General features: G+C 39.8%; 1 protein-coding gene across 1 annotated transcript; it reads right to left on the bottom strand.

Annotated features, from left to right (window-relative positions):
- Positions 1-4,041: 4,041 nt before the first annotated feature.
- Positions 4,042-23,462, bottom strand: JHY (junctional cadherin complex regulator). Its single transcript, XM_063355284.1, has 10 exons — positions 23,309-23,462; positions 22,810-22,895; positions 21,860-22,280; positions 18,564-19,062; positions 14,481-14,591; positions 11,275-11,897; positions 10,149-10,434; positions 8,093-8,173; positions 6,697-6,822; positions 4,042-4,297 (listed from the first exon to the last, which is right to left on the bottom strand). The coding sequence occupies exons 3-10, from the start codon at positions 22,246-22,248 to the stop codon at positions 4,094-4,096; spliced, it is 2,319 nt and encodes a 772-aa protein (XP_063211354.1). The 5' UTR covers positions 22,249-22,280; positions 22,810-22,895; positions 23,309-23,462; the 3' UTR covers positions 4,042-4,093.
- Positions 23,463-23,610: the final 148 nt, after the last annotated feature.

The following is a 23,610-nucleotide window of genomic DNA, read 5'->3' as shown; positions in this document are numbered from 1 at the left end:
TATCTTGTTTCTACAGCATAATAAGCTTAGATGAAACACTTGTAGCTCTATTGCTGGAAGTGCCTTGGGGTGGCTACAGGTTCTGACACAGTCAGTATTCGGGCAGCAGCAGCAATACATGGCACTTGGTGATAAAGGCGGGTGGGTGTGAAGTGTCTGCTTAAGAGCAGGGAGGGTGATCCCGCAGTGACCTGCAGTGCCTTTTCTACCTGCTAGGGTGCAGGTAGTCTTTCAAGGAGGAAGCTGGTTTTAACTCACGATAATGAGGTAACTCTATGACACAGGTTTCTGAAATGCCGGGAGCAAAGGCAAGCTGACAGAATTCTGTGACTCACTTTGCTCAGCTATGGCCGAGACCACTCAACTTGCTTTCCTAAAGTAGAATATTTTCTCCGGTGTTGTGTGTCTTGTTGGCTTTGCTGTGACTGCTGGAACAAATCCTTAAGTGCTCCTATGACACAGAAAACTAGCCCTGTGGTATTACCTGCAGCTGCCCGCTCTGCACTCACGATTATGCAAAGCTCTCGCTGAGCTGCTGGATGCTTCTTTAGCATCTGCTCTATCCGGGTTTTTGGCTCAGTATCACTTCTGTTCAAAACGGGCTCTGCTGTAAGGCAGGCTGCTTTAACTCACCCTTGCCAGCTGTCACCAGTGGAGGTTCACTGCCTTTACCTATCCCTGCGGTTTTGTGCATCTAGGGCTCTTTCTCACGCCACGGAGGCAGTCGCCAGAGTTGGTCCTTTCTTCACATGCCGGCTTATTCTCACACAGAGGACACTTAGGTTTGGACAACATGCAAAAAAAAAGAAAAAAACCCGGCATATTCTTTGTGCTGTTATAGTGATCCCTAACGGGAGATGAGGATAATCAAGTGCTTGGCTTGTGGGCTGTTTGGACATTATGGCTTGTTCATGCTTTTTTGAAGTATTCAATGACTGCAGGAGTTAGACATAATCTCGTCTGGTTTACAGTCCTCACCTTTGACAGCTTGTCTTTAGAGAGGTAATGATAGAGCGTGGCTTTTAGGCTCTGCCTTATTTAATGTTTTTAACTGATGAAGCAGTATGTTTTTGCCAAAATCAGCAGCCTATGAGGCAGCTGTTTGTACCTTTTGTGAGATGGTGGTGGGAAGCTGACTTCAGCCATCTTTGAAAGGAACGTGACGGTGATGTTATCACAGCAGCGCTGCTCCTAGGTAGAACTGACCCCGGGTCTTTGCCCACTGAAGGTGGTCTCAGCTTCTACATTTCCTGAATCCAAAATATTAAGAAATGGCAGCACTAGAAAGGGCCCGCCAAGGAAATGTTGAGAAGTTCTGTTGGGTGGTGTACACAAACACATTTCTGCCCCTGTGAAGGCAGCCTGTGCTCACGGTGAGCAACACTGGGCTCTGTGATAGCTGTGCTGGAGCCACAGGACTATGGCAGGCAGGTTCTACTCCAGCTCATCTCTCCCTGAATACTTCATGCAAAATTCAAGGCCCGTTTTGTATTTAAATTTCTTGCCTTCCTAATTTGAAAGACATTAAGTTTTGGCCTTTGCTTTTAAGCAGATGGATGCTCATCATTTATTTGTATGGTCCCTTTTTGTGCCACCATATCTGTTAGGTGCAGGAAAAATTTGCATTAGTATTGAGGCAGATCAAAAGATTTTCTTTCCACATATGCGGCAAATAATGTCTTTCTGGGAGGAAAAAAACCACAACCCAGTCCTTTCCAAATGGTTTGTGAGATGATCTTGATCAGTGTTATTTAAAAAATATCTATCCACCCCCCCTAGATGTAGCATCATGTAAGTATCCCTGGCTTCTAGTTTAGCATGGGTTTAGTATTTAAATGTTTCCTGAAAGTTAATTGTTTTATTAAAAAAACAAAACAAAACAAAAAACAAACGAAACACACCACCCACCCAAAAAGATCACCCTAATTTATGGGAGCTGTAAAAGGTAGTCGGGTGACAGATAGGGAGGAAGGTGATCAATTAAGACATTAAGCATTTTGCACCACATGGACGCATCTGCATGTCAGCCAAATAATAAGGCCATCAGCTCATTTTCAGGGGGCTGTTGCCTACTTCAACTCAATCCTCAGATCAAAGAGAAAATGTCTGCTTGCATTTTCTAATCAGAAAAGGGATGCTAATTTAGGTTCCTTAATGTGTGGTGGTAAGAGACTTCTTCAATTAACTGAATTCTATAGCTCGGAAAATAAAAAAGGGGGATACAAAGGGAGTCAGGCTGGAAAGGCAGAAGTTCTCATTAAATCAAAGGTCCAATATTCATTACCTCCAGCATCTGGGGCTAAACACTAAACATGGAGATCATCAAAGGGGGTTTAATGGGTTAAATTGAGAATATAATCTAATTAAAATATTAGATACGAGTAAATAGCTCTTTGATATTCATCTGAAGGTTTCATTAAAATAGGTACTTGAGGTTTCTATTAAGGGGGGATTATCACTTTTAGGCAGAAACAACAAGTTGAGGTTCCCTAATCAGAAATGCTTCAAAGTGTTACCATTTGGTTTAAAAATAAAAGTAGAAAAGCAGCAACTGGCAGAGCATGGAAACATTTACCCAGCCTAGCTTGATGGATCATACCACAGGCATGCACCTTCTACAAAGAGGGGCCAAACGCAGTTCCCAAAGGTGAAGAGAAAGGAGGCTGAGGCAGAGGACGGTCCTGTTCCAGCAGTTGTAGTGGACATTTGATGTCCTCTGCTGCACGTTGATATGCAAAACATTTCCCCTGCAACCTGGCCCACGTTCCCCACATTGGAAGACACTTCTTCCACAAAGTTTCTCCCAAAGATGATAAACACCAAAAACTTCCGCCTGTGAAGTCTAACAGTCTAATTCAGCACGTGTGGTGGGAAACAACTGAAAGGGTGGAGAGCTTCCTGTCTCTCAGGTGGGTCAGGAGGGCTTTAAAGAAAGGAACATGTCCTTTCTCCACGATGGAGAGATGCGGTATGATGGTCAGTTTTTCCCGTATTAGGTTGGGAGCCTGACTGGAGACCCTGCAGGGTGTATTTTGGCAACTAACCAACCTTCAGGAGGACCTTACCTTACCTTTCCATTGTTAGCCTCCTTCAAGGAGACTCGAACCCTTTTTTTGGCCCAAAGACTAATTCTATCCTCCCACAGAAAAGGGGACCTAATAAATTGGATAAAGCAATTATACGTAATCACAAGGTTGTTGGGGCTTTTTTCCTTTTAACCAGCCTATTTTCTAAGATATTTTAGTGTGTTTTTTTCAAAATTCCCTTGCTGTGTGTTCTAATCACATTTCATATGTGGACTTAATTCATAATTTACTAAGTTAAAGAAACAGAACCATTGTAAGAAACCCATCCGTTTGTTATTATTTTTATAGATTTAATCTGTTAAAAGCTGTTTCCTCTCAAATATGTAGCTCTCAATTATCCTTAGTTACCCAATATATTTTCCAACTGCTTCTGGCTAATAACAGATTGTCTGCATGATCAGCCAGTACATGTTTTGAATTTTCTTGTCCCAGACGAAGCTTCAAAATTTAGGTCTTGATCTGACAACTATTCACTAACAGATAACAGAGTAACATTTGAATAATTAGTATTTTATCATTACCAACTGCTATGTTTGGTGCACATTTTTTTGTTCTCTTTCTTACCAGCAATGGATTATTTCTGGCTTTATTTCTGGAGAGTCTGCCAAAGTCTCCTCTGCACTTCAAAAAGAGGAACATTGCTGGTACTGAGATCATCAAATGAAACTGATGTTTATTTTTAATGTTTTGTGGATATGCCCACATGTCTGACACGTCTAAAAATGATCCAGTTGTGACAACCCAACGGCTGATTAGTCTGAAAGATGCAACTGCTACATCAGTTGATTTCAAAGAAAAATAACAACAGTGATGACCACATTTAAATGCAACTGGTTATATTTTTTAAAATTAGGTATAGTAGAAGTGATTCTAATATTTAACAATGATTGAACTTAAGCCACTTTATATTTCAATGGAATGGTAGATCAGTATGTGATGGTGATAGCTCATAATTAAACAGTTCAGACATTTTTGCCTTGAAGATATCCCTAAAAATTTCCGAATACTTATAAGATATGAAAAGTTCTGAAAGCAGCTACAACTTGTTTCTCCCTCTCGTGTCTATTTTGCAAAGTTTCCAAGGATGCGATTTGGGGCAAACTGTCTCCATTTAAAGTCTGTGGCAGAATTCTTTCCTCTTTCGCCTCTTCATCTGATGGTCTTGCCGTGAAGGTCTTCGGTCTGGGAATCTTCCTAGCATATTCCAGCGCCTAAAAATACGAAAACTGAGGTAACTGAGGTAACTGACTAAGAGAAAACTTGACCGATATTTCCAAGAAAATTCAGGTGTTTCTATGTTGAGTCAAATTATTAGTTCTCCTAATTCCTGATCTTGTTTCTGGCAGTGTTCAATACTAGACGCTTCAACGGCTACTGCAAGAAACCTCCGCAGTGGGCAAAATAACTCACTCAAGGAGATTTGCTTTCTGACACTTACCACTGGAGGCCACCTTAAATACTGAAGCGGTGTTTTTTCTTTTAATAACAAAAAGCAACACAAGCCTATTAAGTTTATAAACACTCTTTTTTTTTCTTCCCAGTCTCATTAAGCTCTTGTCAGTCATACCTTATACCAGGGAGTTCCGCAGGTTAATATGATAAAGATGGAAACTGAGTGCTCCATTAACAAATTCTAATGAATTGACATACTGAATGTCCTAAAATGTTCTAACAAGTTTTGAAATGAAGTCTATGTATTTGTTTTAAATTCTCTGGAACCTGATTTAATATAATCCCTTGCCAAATTCTTTTTTGGTTAATTTCAAAGCTAACACAGTTCTGTACAAGAAAAGATTTCCGAACAAGTGAGGATGGTATTAGACATGCCAAAATTTAACTGTTTCAGAGTAAAACAAAGACTTGCCTCTCACAGAGATCCCAGAGCTCTTTTATAACCATGCATATTCTTTTGTGACTGGAAATTTCTTTACCAGTAACATCCAGTCTGTGCAGCACTCACACATGCTCTATTGAGAATATGAACACCAGCATGAAATGAACCCCCATTCCAATTCTTTTCTACTTCAGACACTCTGAATGAGTATAAGCTGAACAAATATAGCATTAAGCAGCGGGAAAGGTGGGCAGGAATGGAATACTGACAGGGACAGCATACCTTGAAGAACTGTACTTCCCACACTGGCTGATTGTTCCCTGTTATCATGCGCTTTTCCAAATACGTTTTTCTGTAGCAGTATGTAGGTAAACTTGCATGTGTGAGTGTGAGAAGTAAAGACCACACTATGCAAACAAGAAGTGTGTAAGTTCTGTTTCATCGGGCTTAGGTTCTCCTGCCTGATAGGCTTAACTATCAAAATTAAAAAGCAAAACGGGAGTACTCAAGCTGTTGTTCTAGTTCTGACATGTCTCACTGAAGCCGAGCAGGGTCATGCTGAAAGAGGAATGTAAAGCAGATAGCTGTAAGACTGTCAAATAGTATGGAATGATGTATGGAACCTGGAAGGCTGTCTTGCAGAGGGGATGGAAACAGTATTACAGAAACCCTGAAACTGAGAGAGCCCTGGTTTAACCTGGGACATTATTTGGTGTCTGTGTTTCAGTTGCATGTATTTGTAAACACCTGTTAGGTCTCAAGTTGAAGTTGCATTATCTCACATTCTTGGTGAAAGAGTGTCTGGGAAGTCTTCTGAAGGAATCCAAAACCCTTTTGAAATCCAAAGAATGCACTTTCACCTTTTTGTGGTTTATGTGAGGTTTGGAAATAAATGCAAGTAACTGAGGGATTCAATTCATATTAAACTCTAAAACTTTTTTTCCTGGCGCATTTAATTCTCATTTGTCATCTTGGAGAAATACCTGTTTGTGCGCTTTTGGCACCAGGCAGATGAGTTCCTATAGAACTGATTGGATAAAATATATGATATTTCTAGAGCTTTATTACCTCCTGCAACAGGGAAAAGGTGCTCCCTTTGTTTGTTTGTGTATACCACTGTTGTAGTCAGTTGTTGCTCATTTGGGCTATTTTTGAAGGCCAGTGAAGGCTAAAGTGATGTTGTATGGGCTTGAAAAATAAGACCAATTACTGTAGCTACACAACTGAAGTGAAAAGAGTTTGTGAGTGAGACCGACAGGCGGGTGGATAATAGACTAACAAGAGGATATCTGTGGTCCATCAGAAGAGCGCACTCTGCAGTAGTGTGGCCTCTACTGCTGATGTGAAGCAGAACATATGGCGCACTGGGTATGTTCCTGTGGGGGTCCCACTCTCCTTTATTCCCACCCTTTCCCCAGGAAAATATCACTAGCTGGTTAAGCCAAGTTGGGTGCTGGTAGTTTGGGTGGAGTACTGCTCAGTTTCTGCTTGGTACACTCTTACGAAGAGCAAGGCAGGTGCATGGACTGAAGACTGCTGTTGGCAAAGAAATCAGCAACTCTTGGCATACATACATGTAAAGCCATAACAGAATAGATGCACAGATGAGCACTTGTCAGGATCACATGAGAGTAGAAGTCCTTAGAGTTGTTAAAAGGAAAATCAAAATGGAGAAACTATTTTAGCCTACTGTGAGTTAAATTTATGCTTTTCTTTTTCTTTGCGCAAAGTCCAGAATCCCTCCCTGCATGCATGTTAAAGGGACTCCATTCTTACCTTCTGTCTTGACACTGAAGATATGACCTGGGGTTTTCTGGGTAACCTCTGAACCGAAACAATGTTTTTCATATTGTGTTCCTGAATTTGCTTTGCATATTCCTTTTGTTGTTTTAACTTCTCTTTCTGACAAAAGGAAAAAAGTGTATGGTTAATTAAATGACTCAGTGGATCCATCAATGAAACACTTTTTCCACTGGAGTCTTCCATTTACACCTCTGTTGCTGTTTAACCTGGCTATGCTATTGATCATTCCTCAACAGAACACAACAGGAAATCCTGATAAATGGCACAGCTTTTTTTAGTCACTCTTCTTTTTTAAGAGCTTTCTCTTGGACCGTATTGAGGATAGAGCTCAACAGAAATGCGACAGATGCATCTTTATTCTGAATGTTTCAATATATCTGTTCAATTTTAAAATGTCTATGCTAATTCCTGTCAGCTTTGGCAATGACTTTTAAAAACTCCGTACTTACTGTTAAAACCCTGAATGACACGCTTCATTTACTTAACTGATATTCTGTGTCTTTGTATTTCCAGCAATTCATTATGCTCAAATTCAGCAGCATGCTCTACTTGCCCCTGCTATCAGCCAATGTCAATTATTTCTTTTCAATGCAATGATACCCCAGCGGCATGCCAGGTTCCAGAAGCGTTAAGATGGTGTTAAAAACACACAGAGTCCTGGACTATGCACCACTCTGTCCATTCCAATTTCAGATCTCTAATGTGTTTCATTTACGGCAAGGAGGAAGAAAATACAGGGGCTTCTCAAAGACTCCAAAGGGATGATCGCTTTATCATTTTTGGTCCCTTCTGTCCTACCATGTTTCTATAAAGAATGCCATATAAGGCACCTGTTGTCAGATTAACAGGGTCTCAAAGCATGCAGGATGGAGTCTGCAGCACCTCAGGTATACAGCTGCTACCAGACCCTCGTTATCAGCAAAGAACAGGTCAAACGATAGCAATTGTTCAGATACTTGTTCTGAACAATCCGTCTGCATTTCAACAGGGTAATGTGCATCCAGCTATTTTCCTCCTGTGTTTAGGCAACTTCTTTTACTTCCACTTTGAAGGTTAGGTAAACTGCATTGGGAATGACACTGCAACTCAGTCACATAAGTGTATAATTTACTGATGTGCAATTAGCCCTATTGAAGTCTGTGAACTACTTTTTTCTGGAACTACAAAAGTAGAGGGTTAAAATCATCCATGATACAGCTGCTTTTCCTTCAATTTGAATCTCCTCTCAGGCTCTCAAGCTAGACCTAGAGTCAAGGACACAAAGTACCAAATATGAGTTGCTCCTCAGCAGCGATTTCTTTGCCATTCTCCCCTGCCTAAGTTTGCTTCACACAACTGAAAAGCAGATCATGTAATAGGAAACACTTACTTTCTCTTTGATTGCTTCATAGTCAGGTCCAAGGCCTCCAAGCTTTACATTCAGATTTATGTAGGCTTTTGAGCTACATGGCTGGAAAACAAACAGCAGTGACAGATTTTCCTTTATATGACTTCACGTAAAGCAGTCTTGTAGTGGACACCCAAGGTAAGAGCAGGATGCAACTTGTGGTCTCAGTCTTACCTCCGGCATGTCTCATTTCAAGGACTGGAAGTGACCAAAAAGACTGAGCTAATTGCAGAAGTCAAATTACGCTGTATTTCCTTTGAATCTAAGCAGATAATTGCCAATCATCCAAATCACAAAGCAGTACTTTCTCAGTCAAAAATGATCTTTTGTGAGCTTTATTTTTAAACAGCTTAAGGTGACCCACTTGACTGTTATTAGAATGAAACTCCAAAGAAACTGTTTTAAGAGAAGCAGATAAAAGTACCTGATTTTGGTGGTAAAAAAAATAGGCCAATGTTGTTAGTAATCGTAACCTTTCTTTGTTCTCAAAACTGCAATGGACAGTTGTTCACAGACAGTTGAAAAACACATGCCTTGCCGCACAGCAAAAGCTTTACAAGTGCATAGGGAAGAGAGAAGATGAGTGATGGGTGATGCCACTTTAGTATTTCATGACATTACTACAGACCCCAAAACTTCCAGAATCTTTTTAATCTCTTTCAAGAACACTAGATTAATTTTTACAGGTGGACTATGTTTTGAAAACTTGTCAGTGGAAGCTCATTATGAACAGCGCTATAGTAATTTCAATCACATAGTAATTTCAATCACAGAGTAATGCAGAAACACCGAGAAATTTCTATACGTAAATAAAATATGCATGTCTTCACAGGACATGTTCAAGTTAAACTCAACTACAAAGACACTAATTCTATGCACTGAATTTTCTACTTGATATTTCTTTGTGTCAGTTATTCCTACTTTTTTGTGAAATATTTACATTTATCTTTTAATTTAAGGTACTCTGAAGAGTTAATCATTTATCTATCTACAACAAAATCAGGGTTTTCTCACTTCATGTGATGAGCATGACTGCATTTATTTGTTAGGAAAAGGGGGATTTTTCTGTGAGACATAAACAGTCTTATTCTTTGTGGCGCTCCTCATATATGAAGTGTGAGAAAGCTACTGAAAATACAGGACAGCAACAACGGTTTGAACGCAGAGGAGCAGAAAGGGAAAAGGAAATCTGCCCTTCAGTTACTATCATAATCCAGCTAATTCTTCTTAGAGGCATTCAAGCAGCAATACACACACTGCCTCCTAGATGAAACACATGAGTAATTATTCCAGCTTAGTTTGTCTGCCCTGAGACTTGGAGCTAACTTCTTAAACATTTAATTTGTCAGGGACACACAGGGACATCTCTATGCTGTTCCACTGCATCTGTGTTAACTGGTTACATAGTGTAACACAGTTACTGTGTTAACTGTTCATACAGTATGAAACTGGACACGCAGAAAAGACAAAAAGAACCAAGTTTTAATAAGGACCAAAACTGGATCATCAGGAGACTTGTACCAATGTTTATGCTGTTAGCTTTACAAATCCTCTAAGTTTGTTGTTGTTCAGTTTGATTGCCTTGGAAACCAAGAGATTTGAGTTGGATAGTAAATGAGCATGACCAGGATAATGGTTTGCTCAGATCTGAGGCCTGGCTACCTGCTGCTTTGTACAAATAGCTTTATTCTAAATCATTTTATCACTGGATAACTTAAAAGACAAACACTGCTCTGTGTGTTCTTAGAGCTAATCAAGACTGAAAGTGACATAGGGAGAGGTGGTGGTGATCTGCCTTGCTCTTCAGACCAAAATTATTTTAGTGTCTGTTTCCACCTTTGTTCCTTAGTTTTTAATGTTCTGGGCAAGTCAATGTGTGTCAGTGTGCTCTCTGTAACAATGACATATTCCTCCGTCCCCATTCCTTTTTTTTTTTTGGGTGAAGGTCTCTGGATTATTAAGAAAAAAAATATTAATCAGAGGGTGAATTAGAAATGCAAAAAATGTAAAACCATCCAACCCACATCGATATGCTTACCTTCTTGCTGACTTTAGGCTGGTTTTGCTTTTCCATTTGCATGAGATAACCTTCTGAGTTGCTTCGGCATATTTTCACTTGATTTCTGTCACCGCTTTCTGCATCTACCTCTGAAGCACTTTCTACCGGTGGGATTATAGGTGGAAGTAGGCTGAACAAGTGCCTGTCAGCTAAGTGAGCTCCTGTCAAACAAGTGATTTCTTGGTGATGTTGCTCCATTGCCTGTGTAAATTGGGAGGTTGTACAAGGGGCTGGTGGTGAATGGTGAAGAGAAGATTGAGAAGGCCTCAAAAAAGAAGGAGGGGAAAAAAAAGAATCTTTATTTGTACATAGCAGATAGCTCAACAAGCAATCTGTACATGGAATGATCCCTGCTCACAGAATATACTGGGAACGTGCACATGGAAAGACGGGTGTTTCACAATGACTGACTTTGGTTGCACCCAATTGTATGGAAACTGTTTAAATAAATCGAAAAATTACAGACAGGGAAACTTTCACCCTGATGCAAAGCTAGCTTAAGCCAATGAAAACTGCCTTTAAAGCCTGCTTAAGCCAAATGAAAACAGGCTTTGGATCAGGCCTGCTGACCTTTTTTTTTTTCCCAAGGTGAAAGAATTAATTGTCTATGTGAAATAAAACTTTAATTTTTATTGAAGCAGGTGACATTCTATATAACTACGGATTTCCATGTCCTGTCCCATGTGTAGCGAGCCAGAATTGCTACTTGATTGACTCTGGATATTCACCCTGCAGGGCAAGTTTTGCTATAACTCCATGCAGCTAGCAGCAGACTTATGCACAGGGTTCTTTGCTATCTACTTTTTAAACTTCACCTTCTAGCCTTTCAGAAGGAAACTTTCAATTGTGGAAAATTTGATGTACAAGACAGCCTGGAGTACAGAACTGTCCTTTTCCAATGCCATATTTAAAAATCAATGGTTACAATGAATCTTAAGTTAGTAGTAATCAATAGTGGCAGGTTTGTAGCAAAAGAATTTTATACTTCGGACTTTAAAACATTTTCTTGTTCATTTCTGTTTTTTCCAGGCATCACAGCATTATAATAATACTGTTTTAACATGTATATCCTTATCATAAACTACTGATAGCATAGTTCTGATACCTTTTATCCGCATAAATGCGTCTTTTGCAATCCTGAAGTGATATTTGATCATTCATCAATTCTTGAAAATTGGCATTAAAAGTAGATAAAATATTCCTCTGATTTGGATGTGCTTGACCATTGGTACTGTAATCTCTTGCCAAATGCTGCACAGTGGCCCAGTTGTACAAATGTTGCTGGTCATGCGGAAGTCCATTTGGAGAATCGTGCTGATATTTCTTGTTCTCCTGGCTGGTATATGCTGGAGATATAACCCCTGCTGGGTTAAATTTACGTAATGTTGGATGAAAAGGACACGAAGATGTGGTAAAATCCTGATTAACAAAATGTCTTGAATTTGGGAAATTATTTAAGCAAGCGTCTGAATTTGCTGCTGTGTTAGTGTCAGGGTCAACAGAAGGACCTTGATACAGCCGTTTCTGCTGTGCGCTGCTGTTGTCTTGCTCCACTGCCTGCATGGCAGCAGTCTGACATTTTGGTATTTGGTGGTGCCTGTGGTGCCAAGACTTTGATTCTGCTGGTCTCCCTGGTGGTTGTCGGCTATCATTCTTTGGGAAAGGTCTCCCCTTGATACTCTGGTTGGATTTTATTTTATTTCTCTGCGAGAACTTATTTTGGTGATCCTGAAACAAGTTATCAAAAGTGGGGTGAATTTCAGTGGTTGCTATCTCATATGTTCATTAAGATCAACAACATACAAGTTTGCCTGTCACGATGCCTTTCGTGTAGCTATTTCTTAGAATTCTACAAATTAACTGATTAACTGATGTTCTGACCAGATTACATCATGTTCTGGGATTCTAATTCAGGACAACATTCTTATTTTAACCCTTAAATAGCTGTGCAGGTTACAGTGAAGCTGAGTTCTGAACATGTACTGAACTTTGAACATGTGTTGATGTGGTGCCTTGAACGGGACTGAACAGGCTGGAGTGTGTAATCATTTCTCTCTTTAAAAATCAGGGAAGTATGGAGCCAGCCATCCCTGTTTAATGTACACTCACAACTAGAAAAGGTTTATAGCAATGTTTTAGACATCTGAATGAGTACTGCGATGGAAATTAGTTTTAAAAGTGAGTTCTCATCAGAGAGTGAAGTGTAAAAGGAAAAGCATCTGTGTCCTGAAGTCTAGTATGATATGGAGAACAACGTTTCTTTGTGGCATTTGTAAGGCTTTGGGTTTGAATTAACAAAACATGTCTTGTAAAAGGGCCCTTAAAGAGAATTAAGTATGGTATTGGTCCTTCACAACTATGATAACAGGTCTTTAACATTCTGATAATGAGTTAGGCCAGTTTGCACAAGTTTGATTAGAGCCATCAAAATCACTCCGACCTGCTCTCCACAGAGTCTAATCCTGACTCAGGAAATTATGCTTGTGGCTAGACCAGCTGGTGGCCTGGCTAGACTTAATCCAAAATTAAAATATGTAGGAACCCCTAGCCAAGAACAGAAGCACACATGCTATTCAGGTGCTGCAAAGACATACATAATACTGCATCAAAACTTTGCTTAATGGCCAGAGACAAATTCTGAAGCAGAACAATATAAAAATGGTTCTTTACAGATGCAGACCATATCTAAGAAATGATGCTGTGTTAAATATGGAATGAGGGAGTTTTATCTGAATGAGGTGCAAAAAATAGGTGCCCTTAAATGCACAGGATGTCTTGTTTCTAATCCTGTAGGCAGTGGTAGCTCATTGTCAACCATCTACGGAAAATGTTTCAAAAATCAAATCAGTTCTTGATTTTTATCCTCTCATGAAAGTAAACTGTACTAAATTTCAGGAAAAGATGGCTACGTACACACTATTAGACTGGTCCACAGTAGAAACAGACTGATGTCAATGAATCAAATGATTTAATTTCTAAAGCAAGTACTCCTCCCTGCCCTGTATCCTGTGAAACGTTATCCAAATTATAAGAAACAATTTAAGAATTTAAGCACACCAGGACTACTGTCTTGAGCTACACTAACATACTCTAAATCTGGAGTTTATTTAAGATTTATCACTTTCCAATTACAGCATCAGGTGTTTCCTATTTTGAGGAAAGACATAAAAACATGGCTTTCCTTCTAGGGAATATACAAATCCATTCTCAGTCCATTTAATCTCCGTCAGCGCTAAAATCCTCCATTTCATCCTCCTGTCTCTCTAGGGTTCTTTTGTTAGCAACACTTGCAATCACTACATAGCATATGCACTCAGAATAACTACTTAATGGTACGTATTAAATCCACATACAGAGCAGAATGTTTTGGCGAAAGCTTTAGCACTGGGGAATCCTGACTCCTGGTGCCAAGATGATGATTTGTTAGCTCGACCTCTGCTGTAACGATTAATGTTCTGGCATACTGTGCCACTGGTGGAAAGCACGAACTGCTGCCAAACTGGGACCGGGCCAATGTTTCCCCATTTATACGGAATGAGTAGCCCTGTAAAATACCTCCTTCATTCTGCAATCCCATATATAAAGCACATCTCTCACAATGAACAGCAGCGTAAAACCTTGTTGGTCCTTTACAGAAGTGCAGCTTCCAGTTTTAAGTGAACAGCGGGGAATTTAAACCTTCTGCCTGAATTACTTCAAATACTTGTAATACAAAAATATTAACTAGATTTGCCCATAATAATTCCAGTTGGCCTCAAGTTCTGGTTCTCAAGTTCTTGGTTTCTCATCAGTGAGGATAACCTGGTCTCTTTTATTGCTCCAAAGACTACCCATCGGTTTGAAAGGCCAGCATAAAACACATCTATAGACTTATGTGTATGGAGGAGGTCAGTGCAACCTTTTCTACTTGTAACATTTTCTGTTTTCTGGTAACGCCTTGAAGTTCATGGGGCTTTTATGGGACAAGTAATGCAACAGTAGTTAAGTTCTAGCGCAGAATCCTCATGATCCATCAAACATGATCATGTACTAGCTTGCATTTTTACATTATTACCAACTGAATAATGTCCTAAATAGATAAGATTCTTTGAGCTCAGAATTTCTTAGAATTCGGGATCTATTTTGATTTAAAATAACTGAGTATATAAAGCAGCACATGCATTAAATTTTTGTGGTAATCTACTGGTATATATCTAAGGATTTATTGTCAGTAATTGGTACTTTAAAAGTAATGAGATTACAGCTTTAAATATTCAAACTTCAATGCTTTTATATATATATTTCAATTATCATGTTCTATCAAAAAGCAACCTTGAGCTGCTGTGATTTCAGGTACCATTTGTCTTCAGGTTCCATTTTCACAGTCTGGAGCGGTAGGACACTCTGAACTGGTTCCTCATCAACGGTTGTGGGATCTGCAACCTAAAAACCAAGAATCTTTATGGCCCCAGCCCAACCAGATGAAAGGATTTAAAAGTCTTGGGGAAAGAATGAGAAATAGTTTGCCTCTTATTAAAGCTAAAATGATAAGGTTAGTCATCATACAATAGATAACAAGAAAATGAACAGCTAAAAGAGAAAATGAAAAAGGAAACAAAAACTCAACAGCAGTGTGGTAGTGGGGAGTATTCCTTCTACTTTTGAAAAGAAGAGAGGAAAAGAAAATTGTAGGAAGTATGCAGCACAGAAACCTACTTGTAACTCTCAAATGTCCGGGCTTCTCCATTTATATGAGAGCCAGTGGATGTACCTAATAACAGAAAAGCAACTAGACAATCATCATTGTCCACGCAATCAGCCAGTGTACCAAGATACTGATGGATGACACACATCATAGCAAAGTCTTGAACATTAGAGTGATGTGGAAAAAGATGGCAAAACACAGTAATGTTGGTAGAAAAGTACGAGGAGTAGCTGCAGAAATAAAACATTTAATACAGATAGCCTGGCAACAAAATCAAACAGCTTGTGCAAAATAGCAAGCCCACAAACAAGAACAACACCTTCACGTGGCCACAGTCACGTGGTAGCACGATGGCTGGAAATCAAATTTAAGCAATTTTTTGAGGGTGGCTGCTGGCACTACAGATTTTGAAGCCAAGAGATACCCTCATAAATATGGCAATAATGAACTTTTTCTTGAAAGCATGAAACTTTTTTTTTCCCTATCTATAAAACTTGACAAAAAACAATGCTTTTTTATTTATACTTGTGTTGTCCCAGCTTATTCTGCTAAGTACTATATCAGGTGTGACCTCAATTAAATGTGCAGTTAGGCACTGGGAATTCTGAAAATCTTTCATATGTAAGTACTGGAGACAGGGATCAGGACTTCATTGTGTAGACTCAATTAAATGTGCAGTTAGGCTCATCATAAAGAGACTACAGCTAACTACATGCTGGACTGTAGAAGTAGAAGGTGGTAGAAGTGAAGAACACTGCAGAGTGACACTGGCTAACACAGGAGAGCTTGCGTATCTGTGACCAAGAGAATTATTCACTGAATTATTCACTGAAAATCATAATGGTGAAATCAGTGTGAAGGAAGTGTTAAATCCTTCTGGGGAGCTGAGCTGCTCATCTTTGGGGGTGAGAGGTTCGAATAACTAGGAAAAGGTAGGTAGGGTCTATTGCTGAGTTTTCAGGTGATCTCATTGCTCCAAACGGCGATGCAGATTCTATTAGTTGTAAATAGAAAAGTTCACAAATTAAAAGTTACCGCATAGGTTTCCTGGACTGTAGATAGATACAGCTTTGCAGTCAGTAAGACGTTTTTGGTGGAACCAACTGACTCACTGTATTGATAGTTTACTGGGCAGGTAAAGCATACTTCTACATTATCTCTTTGAAAGAGGAACAGGACACAACCTCTGCCAGCATTTTTTGTGAACTATTCTATTAATACCAATCAAATTGAGAAAATGATCAAATGAAATTGCATTTTGAGCATCATAAGCTGTGTAATGCCTATTCTGTTAAATTGAGGCCCATAATTGCTTCTCTACTGAAAAGATACAACAAAGACAGCAATCATGGCATGTCATTATCCCAGACTAGAAAACCGGCCTTTGCAGTGAGGACTTCAAAGGCTTGTGGTTCTCGAATTGCATTTGGCTGCTATTGTTGAAGCGCAGGCAATCTTGATTAGGTGTTTACACTGAGGCAAGGCGCAGTGCACAGAGAGTCTGAGTGCCTTGGTCTAGAGCCATTAAAAAATTGTACATTATGTTCCTTGCTTTGAAGTAAGGGGCTTGTAGGTAGGAAAGCAACTCATATTGAGTACAGCTGAGCTAGATTGGACCACTACTACTCTCTCTTTCTCTCTCTCAAAGAAACTCATCATCAGGTTCTTAAAGAATCAGGCAACACTGCAAAGAATTTGATGCTTTATAAAATGCTATATAAATTAGTAAATATACAGATCAACACACATTTATGGTATGTTTTAGTACATACAGACTGCTGTCTGTATGCACAGAGATAAAAGCTGTAAATCTTGCAATAATGAGGCTGCAAATATTTTACCTATGTCAGTTGAAAAAAGCTGCATGCAAATTACTTACTTCAATGTAAACATTATTTCACTACCACAGTACCTGACAGCCAACAGTGGTCATAATAAAACCAGCTTCAAAATTCTGCAAAGCTAAAAATAATCCAGTCATGGTATTCAGAACATGTTTGATTGCTCCAGCAGGAGACAAATGTCGTGTTTGCTTCTTTGCATACTTGGTGGTTTTGCACTTTTGCTACAGTCTTCCAGGTGAGGTGACCAAAGTTGTCTCGCAGGCCAGCTCTGGTCAACAAGATGCTTCCGTCAGGCCTTCTTTCCCCCCCTCCAACAAGATGGACCAACGGTTGTCTCAACTAAGAGCAAGAGAGGTAAGTAATTCTTCCTATGCCTACCTGCAGCAAATACAAAGCTAGCTGACAGTAGGTGGTGATGCTGTTGCGTCTGTATCAACTTGTCAAGGAAAACCCCACACCTTTCTATACACATGCTGTCTGGCTCCTGCTATGTCACAGCCCTGCGGTCCCCATGGCTACTTCAGCAAGGTAATCTTAGAACATTGCCCTGATTTTAACAGATTTTTTTTTTATATTCTATATCTCTAAATAGTGTCTACACAATGAAGTCCTGATCCCTGGCTCCAATACTTACATATGAAAGATTTTCAGAATTCCCCAAATAGTAAACATAATCATATCAACACAGCTTTAATTAGCATCAATCTACACTAATTATTTTTACCATCAACCAAATTATAACTGAAAAAAACAAGTGCTCTTAATAGCTCTGCTAGAAAAAAGCTTGTCCACCGTTACACTCATTGTAACATAGTCAGCAGATGCCCTCTAGTGTTGTGTCAACTGTTCATTAGCCTTGGAAAATGTGTCACTTGAAGCAGAAAGTCTCTGTAGTTTTGCAAGTTAAGAATTTTCTATGCTACAACTCGCGAAGTGATCAATGACTCTCACCTTCCTGCATAATAAGTAGCAAGTAGAAGCAACAAACTCATGTATAATCGTTCATTAGGAACTGTAATTACATTTCCACTTAATCCTTAATACAAGTTGTCTGACATTTCGCAGTCAATCAAAGGAACGCTAGGCCCTTCAAATCCAAGTACTGTACACGACTAGTATCTGCTAACTGATTTCAAATATAAGGTTTGGTCTGGCTGAGAAAGCAAGCAGGGGGAAAGCATTGTCTGACCACCCAAATCTGCCACATATTTCTTGGATATTTCCACATGTGTGTCCCTAAATGACAGTGGTAAGCAAAAGTGTTGATGGCCCTTGAAACAGTGTGACCCCAATGCGTTTTCTGGTTCTCAAACTCAATTGTAACTTCACATATACTTTTTTATTATGATCAATGCAGGTGGAAAAACAGCCTTCTAAGCCAAAGGTGGCATCGAGGTTTCCTACTGCAGTTAAAAAATTGCGAGTGTTCTTGCTATGAGAAACATTGCTGCATAGAGCAAAACTCATGTTGGCCAAGCAGAGAAAAATCAGAGGCTGCAAAAATAGAACCACTGATTAAGGTGCAACGCAGATCCCATAGGAAAGAAGTCAGCATTTCTTTAGCATCAAGATTAAAACCTAGTAAGAGATCACCTCTGTGACCACGCAGACATGCTTCATGGACAAGAATAAACATAGTTTAACTAGGCTTGTAACAAGGCCGTCACTGGGGTTGTGAGTAACTGAGGACTTGTCAATTATTCCATAAAGCGTGAACAAGATTCACATTGGAAATCGTAAGTTATCAGTTGCATAATAGATTGTAAATCTACTTAGCTTCCCTGCAAACCTGATCGTGCAGCTATTCCATTTTAACACTAGACAGTCCTCAGTTTTACCATTAGAAAACATGTAAAAATTACCTACCTGCTCTTGAAGAACTTCTTGCTTTTTATTGTGTAATTGAAGGTAGGAATTTATCTTCTCTGAACACAATCCTAATGTCCGTTTATTTTTTTCCACAAAGTCTTTTTTTGCTCTTTGTGGTCGATCTTTTTGAGTCTGAAGAGAAAAAGCACTGCCATATGTACTGGGACTATCTTTGAAATGACAGCCATCTGCAGATTCCTTCCCTTTGGTATTTAGCCTAAAAGGTTCATTACTGACCACGGCATTTGGTTCATGAAAGCTTAGTAACTCTGTACCAAACTCTGAGAATGAATCTTGTGATTTTGCCTCCTGTTGATTCTTTCCTTCAGGGGAGCCATTGGAATGGAGGTAAAATGAATCTTGTGAAAAGTCCATGCTGGTTCCTCCAGCACCTTGACATGCTTTTTCTGCCTCAGAAAATTCTGCTACCTCTTTTGTGTTCTTCCAATTAGGATTGTACCTTAGGCTGAAATATTTGTCCACAGACTGTTGCTTCCTATTTAAAAAAGGAACACAAAATTATTTATGTGTAAATTGTATAAATTCTATATTTTTGCAGTGTGCAACTTAAGCCAACAAATGTCCTGCAGATACGGTCAACTGAATTATTTAAGTGCATACAACAGTATGGCCATTTGTGGGATCGGGATCAGAACAGTTTTATCAAATATTTTTTCATAAAACCAGTTTCCTTTAAAATGATGTAGCCTACAAAAGACAGTACGTGTTGCTCATTCTTCAGAGACTCTGCTGTGTGAAAGAAAAGTGATATTTCTGATAAAATCCCTCTCTCACATGTCAGTAGAACTGACTATCTAAGCAAGAACAGCTTACAGCTCTGTATTTTTATTCTCTCTCCTCATTCCTTTGAAACATCATGATGTTTCAATAAAAAACTCTCTGTAAAAGACTCTCATTAACTTCTCATTAAAAAACAGGCTGTAATTGAGATAAGTGTAGAAAAACACAAATCAGAAATGTTCGTGGGTTTAGCTTTTTTTTTAACAAGTGTCCAAAGCGTTGCTCGAAACTACATTTGGCATAAAGCAAACAAACATGGTCTGCCTTAAAAATACCACAATTGATTCTGTTTATGATTGATGGTCTGATCCAGCAGGAGGAAAACGAACTGCAGGAGCCAAATACATACAAACTGGCTTTCAGGAGACGTGCGGGCAGTGGCAGGAGTAAGGAGCATGGGAGAAAAAAAGCTTTTAAGATTGTTTTTTCTTAGCTGGACCTGCAGTATAGTCCTGGTTTCTTGGACACTGACAAATGGTGAGCCTTTCAAAGTGACATTTATGGCACTGAAACCTGGTTGACTCTTCAGCCCCAATTAAAAGAAATGTACTGATCTGCTGGATTCTCCAAACTGTGGCATAGTTAATCATATTAACATTTCCAGAAATCATTTATTCATCCTTTCTAAATTAGTTACATGCCTCTATTTCAAGTGGGTCCTAGTAATAAAATAACCTGTTTCTCTAGCAATGCTTTTTGTTTCAGGTAAGCATTGGTGCCGTGGTATCCTGTATACTAGAGATTAGATGGTTTATATCGGTGAAAACATTATTATTCCTAGTTGTCATACACCACAGGTAAACAGAAATAGGTGATCATATTTTGAAATGAGTACAGAAATATGTGATATAATTGCAATGATTCAAATTACAGAGTATAATGCCAAAGAGTTCTATTGTGCTGAAATGTGTGCACAGGAGCTCAATTGTATTATGCAGGCCAGGTCACCGCACGGGAACAAAATGAGTGTGAAGAGCTCCTTCATCTCTAATCATCTGCAGACAAAAAGTGCACCTTTTATTCCTCCCCCCAACTTGATATAAAGGTTAGATGGACTCTGTACTCATCAACAAAAGTGTTGTATGTAGACAACAGATGCAGCGTTTCCTCTTCAAATTCCGAGGTTAGTAATGGATGTAGAGAGGGGGTTTCATATGTATATGCTGTGATATTTGCTCCGGTTAATGGACTGTATTTGAGTACTTACTAGGCTAAGTTCAAACAAAATAAAATCAAATTTCCATTTAATGAAGAGCCTCACATTCAGCACAGTATTCAGTCAAAAAAATTACTAAAAATTAGAGCATGTTTCTAGTACAATTAACATCATTTGCACTCACAATAAAATATTCAATAACTGGCCATTTTGCCTGTTGAGGAGGTGAATAAAAGCATGCTATTAATCATTTAGCCTTCATTTGTTTGCCATTTTATTTTAAGTAGACAATTAAATTGAAACTGCACATTATTATTACTTCAGGTTTAATTTAATCCCTTTAAACTTGAGAATTATTCCCAATTTATACAGTGTTAAACCTTTTATGCATCTGACAGCAAATTAAATTTTATGTTATGTACCAAGTTAACGCTTTCTAAAGAATGTTTAAAGGTGATGGTAACCCTGAAAATTTTAATTTTAGATTTAAGAACCAAACTGCATTTATTCAATCGATCAATTTTTGCCTATAAGTTTTCTTATGGGTAGTGGCCTGGGTTGCTCAGCACAGGTCTTTCAATAAGGAACGAAAAGAGGATGTGCTGGTACTGGTCCTTGTTTTCTCTCTGGTCCTTTCCCACAGCCCAGCTCCAGAAACCCTCCAGCCCATGATCTCAGAACTGCTGCACCATCTGAAGGTCTGACAATTTCATGGCAATGGTTGCCTATTTGAGACGGCAGCCAGCACGTACTGCTAGATATTGTAGTGTGGGGTCCACAGCCCGTTAGACACAGGACTCCTTCCACTGACTGCAGTTCTGGATCAAGTAAACAGAAATAAGAGGGGATCTGTATTTAATAGGTCTTTTCCAGAAGAAACTGCAGTTAAATGCTCCCCCACTAGCTAACCCAGTAATGCTTAAGAGTAGGGGTTAGCATGTATCTGTTCACCACTTCCTGCCTTCTTGCCTGCCTCTCTTAAAGGTAATTAAATAGGCATGTAGCACTCGCCTCGGTATGCAAGTGTGTAGAGACAGTATGTGGGGAGCCTATACAGGTCTGTGAGGGATGTTTTCTTTTCCATCTTACCCCTCCTACAACTGGTGTTTCAGCCAACATAATGAACAGTTAAGGCTATGTTGGCAAAATGGGTATAATAATTATGAATGTGGGTAAGATGAAACAGTGCATTTCTGTGGGTAACTAAGTCTGTAGGTGCTCCTAATAGCATTTTGGCAATGTAAATTGGTCTTGAATACGTAATGTATATTCTGAGGAGCATAGGTTTTAAAGTGTCAGAACTATTCTACTTATCTACTAAAATCCTATGCCTTACCTTCCAGTAGCATCATTCTTCTGTATTTCTTTTGTATATCGATTTGTGTCAGCTCCTTCTTGTTCTTTTAAACTCCCCTCCTCCAAGCTGTCTTCTTCTAAGCTGTCATTCTCCAACTCATCAGAATACAGTCCTACCAGCTCTTCGTTTTCACGAATCCGCTGCTGGAGTTCTAACTGATACTGTCTCTCCTGAACAAGGCTTTCAGAATCAGACTCTTGGGAGTCATGTGGACTCGAGGCAAAGCCCCTTTCGTTTACTGATGGCCTTTTCCAGTTTGCAGGACGAAAATCTGATTGCATGGGTACGCTTCTGGGAAAATGTTTTTTACTCATGTTGCAAGTGTGTGGAGAAGAAACTGAAATATACTTCGTACCTGAAGAATTCATTCCATGTTTTGCACTGATGTTATACACCAGTCCTGTATTTGGAAAACATGAGAGTAAACACATAAAGGTTGTTCACTCTACGATAATGATTATATTTGTTAAAAGCTGGAACTGTGGGTAGTATCATTGGCTTGGGCTCAGAATTTGATCTTCTACAGTTAAAACAATTCTTTACTCTCATCCATTACACTGATTTTCCTGTAAGCAGTTAGTGTCAAGGTCCCTATACAATAAATGCATAACTTAGTGCTATGAAATCTACCTTAAACTATTAGTGGTAACAAAGCTAATCATGTATAAACAGCTTATGAAAAAAGAAAATGAAGCTAAGTCAAAGCAACAAAATTTTATCTGCTAACATCTAAGAGGTAAGAGAAATTTTGTATTTTCTCTTTATTCAACTTTATTCCATTTTGACATGTAAGCTATCAGTAAGAAAGTCTGTGTGACAGGGAAGAAGACAGTGAAAAGAACCAAACACTTCTTAGATTAGACAGACAGTTTCTTTTAATGTGATTGCATTTAAGCATTCCTAAGTAATTTGCACCACCAGATACTTACAAGGTAAAGCGTCTGGGAGGAAGGAAAAAGGCAGTGTTTTGTGAAGAAATGCAGGAGTCAGTTCCAGTGCATACAGTGTGACCGATCTGTTTAAAGGAACGTGGTGAGTTGCACTTTAAGTACACGGGTGACTGTTAAGATATGGGAATGCAAAATATAACTTCTAATTTTTCAGGGTCAGCACTGCTTGTCGCACACAAGTGTACCCCCCAGGAGGCCTTTTACCCCTCGGCGGCCGCCGGTGTCCTATCGCTGATGGGCGCACACCCTGCAGCCAGGAGAGGAAAGCCTGGCGCTGGCAAGGGAGCCTTCTCTGGAAACTGCCCCTCCGCGAGGCAGCGAAGCCGTGCCCGTAACCCCTGCCCAGGAGCCTCTCCCCGGCCTGAAAGCAGACCTTCAGCCCCCCGCAGAAGCGACTCCCCAGAGGCCTCGCCTCGCCCCCAACTCCCTTCACCCCAGGTCCCCTCACGGCGGGCCCTCTCACCCCAAACCCCCTCACCCTCGCAGGTCTCCGCTCTGCGCCGAGGCCCGGTCCCCAGCCCCTCCGCCCGACCCGTCGCCATGGCTGCGCCGGCGGACGCCGCGCCGCACCCACCGACGCGAGGGCGGCGGGGGGAGCGCGTCTTCTCCCCCCCGCGCGCGGAGGGTGGTAGCGGCCGGGCTGGCGAGGGGCTGCGGGGCGAGGCCACTTTCCACCTAAAAATGAGGTTATTCCTAGCCGTCACCTGAGGGGCGTTTATTTATTTCCCATTCAAAACCCGTTTTCAGCATTTTGGGAAATAATGATCTCTAACTAGAAAA

Source organism: Chroicocephalus ridibundus, chromosome 18 (assembly GCF_963924245.1).
Source record: "Chroicocephalus ridibundus chromosome 18, bChrRid1.1, whole genome shotgun sequence".
NCBI lineage: Eukaryota > Metazoa > Chordata > Aves > Charadriiformes > Laridae > Chroicocephalus > Chroicocephalus ridibundus.
Note: the sequence above shows the minus strand (reverse complement) of the source record. Positions and strands in the feature narration are given on the sequence as shown.

Bases quoted from the DNA above. Each gene is read 5' to 3' on its own strand.
- JHY (XM_063355284.1), bottom strand. From the start codon at position 22,248: ATGAATTCTTCAGGTACGAAGTATATTTCAGTTTCTTCTCCACACACT. The intron at 14,592-18,563 runs GTAGGTAATTTT...CTTGGTTTTTAG, and splicing joins AAGAAGTTCTTCAAGAGCAG to GTTGCAGATCCCACAACCGT. The intron at 6,823-8,092 runs GTAAGTGTTTCC...TCCTTTTGTCAG, and splicing joins ATGAAGCAATCAAAGAGAAA to AAAGAGAAGTTAAAACAACA.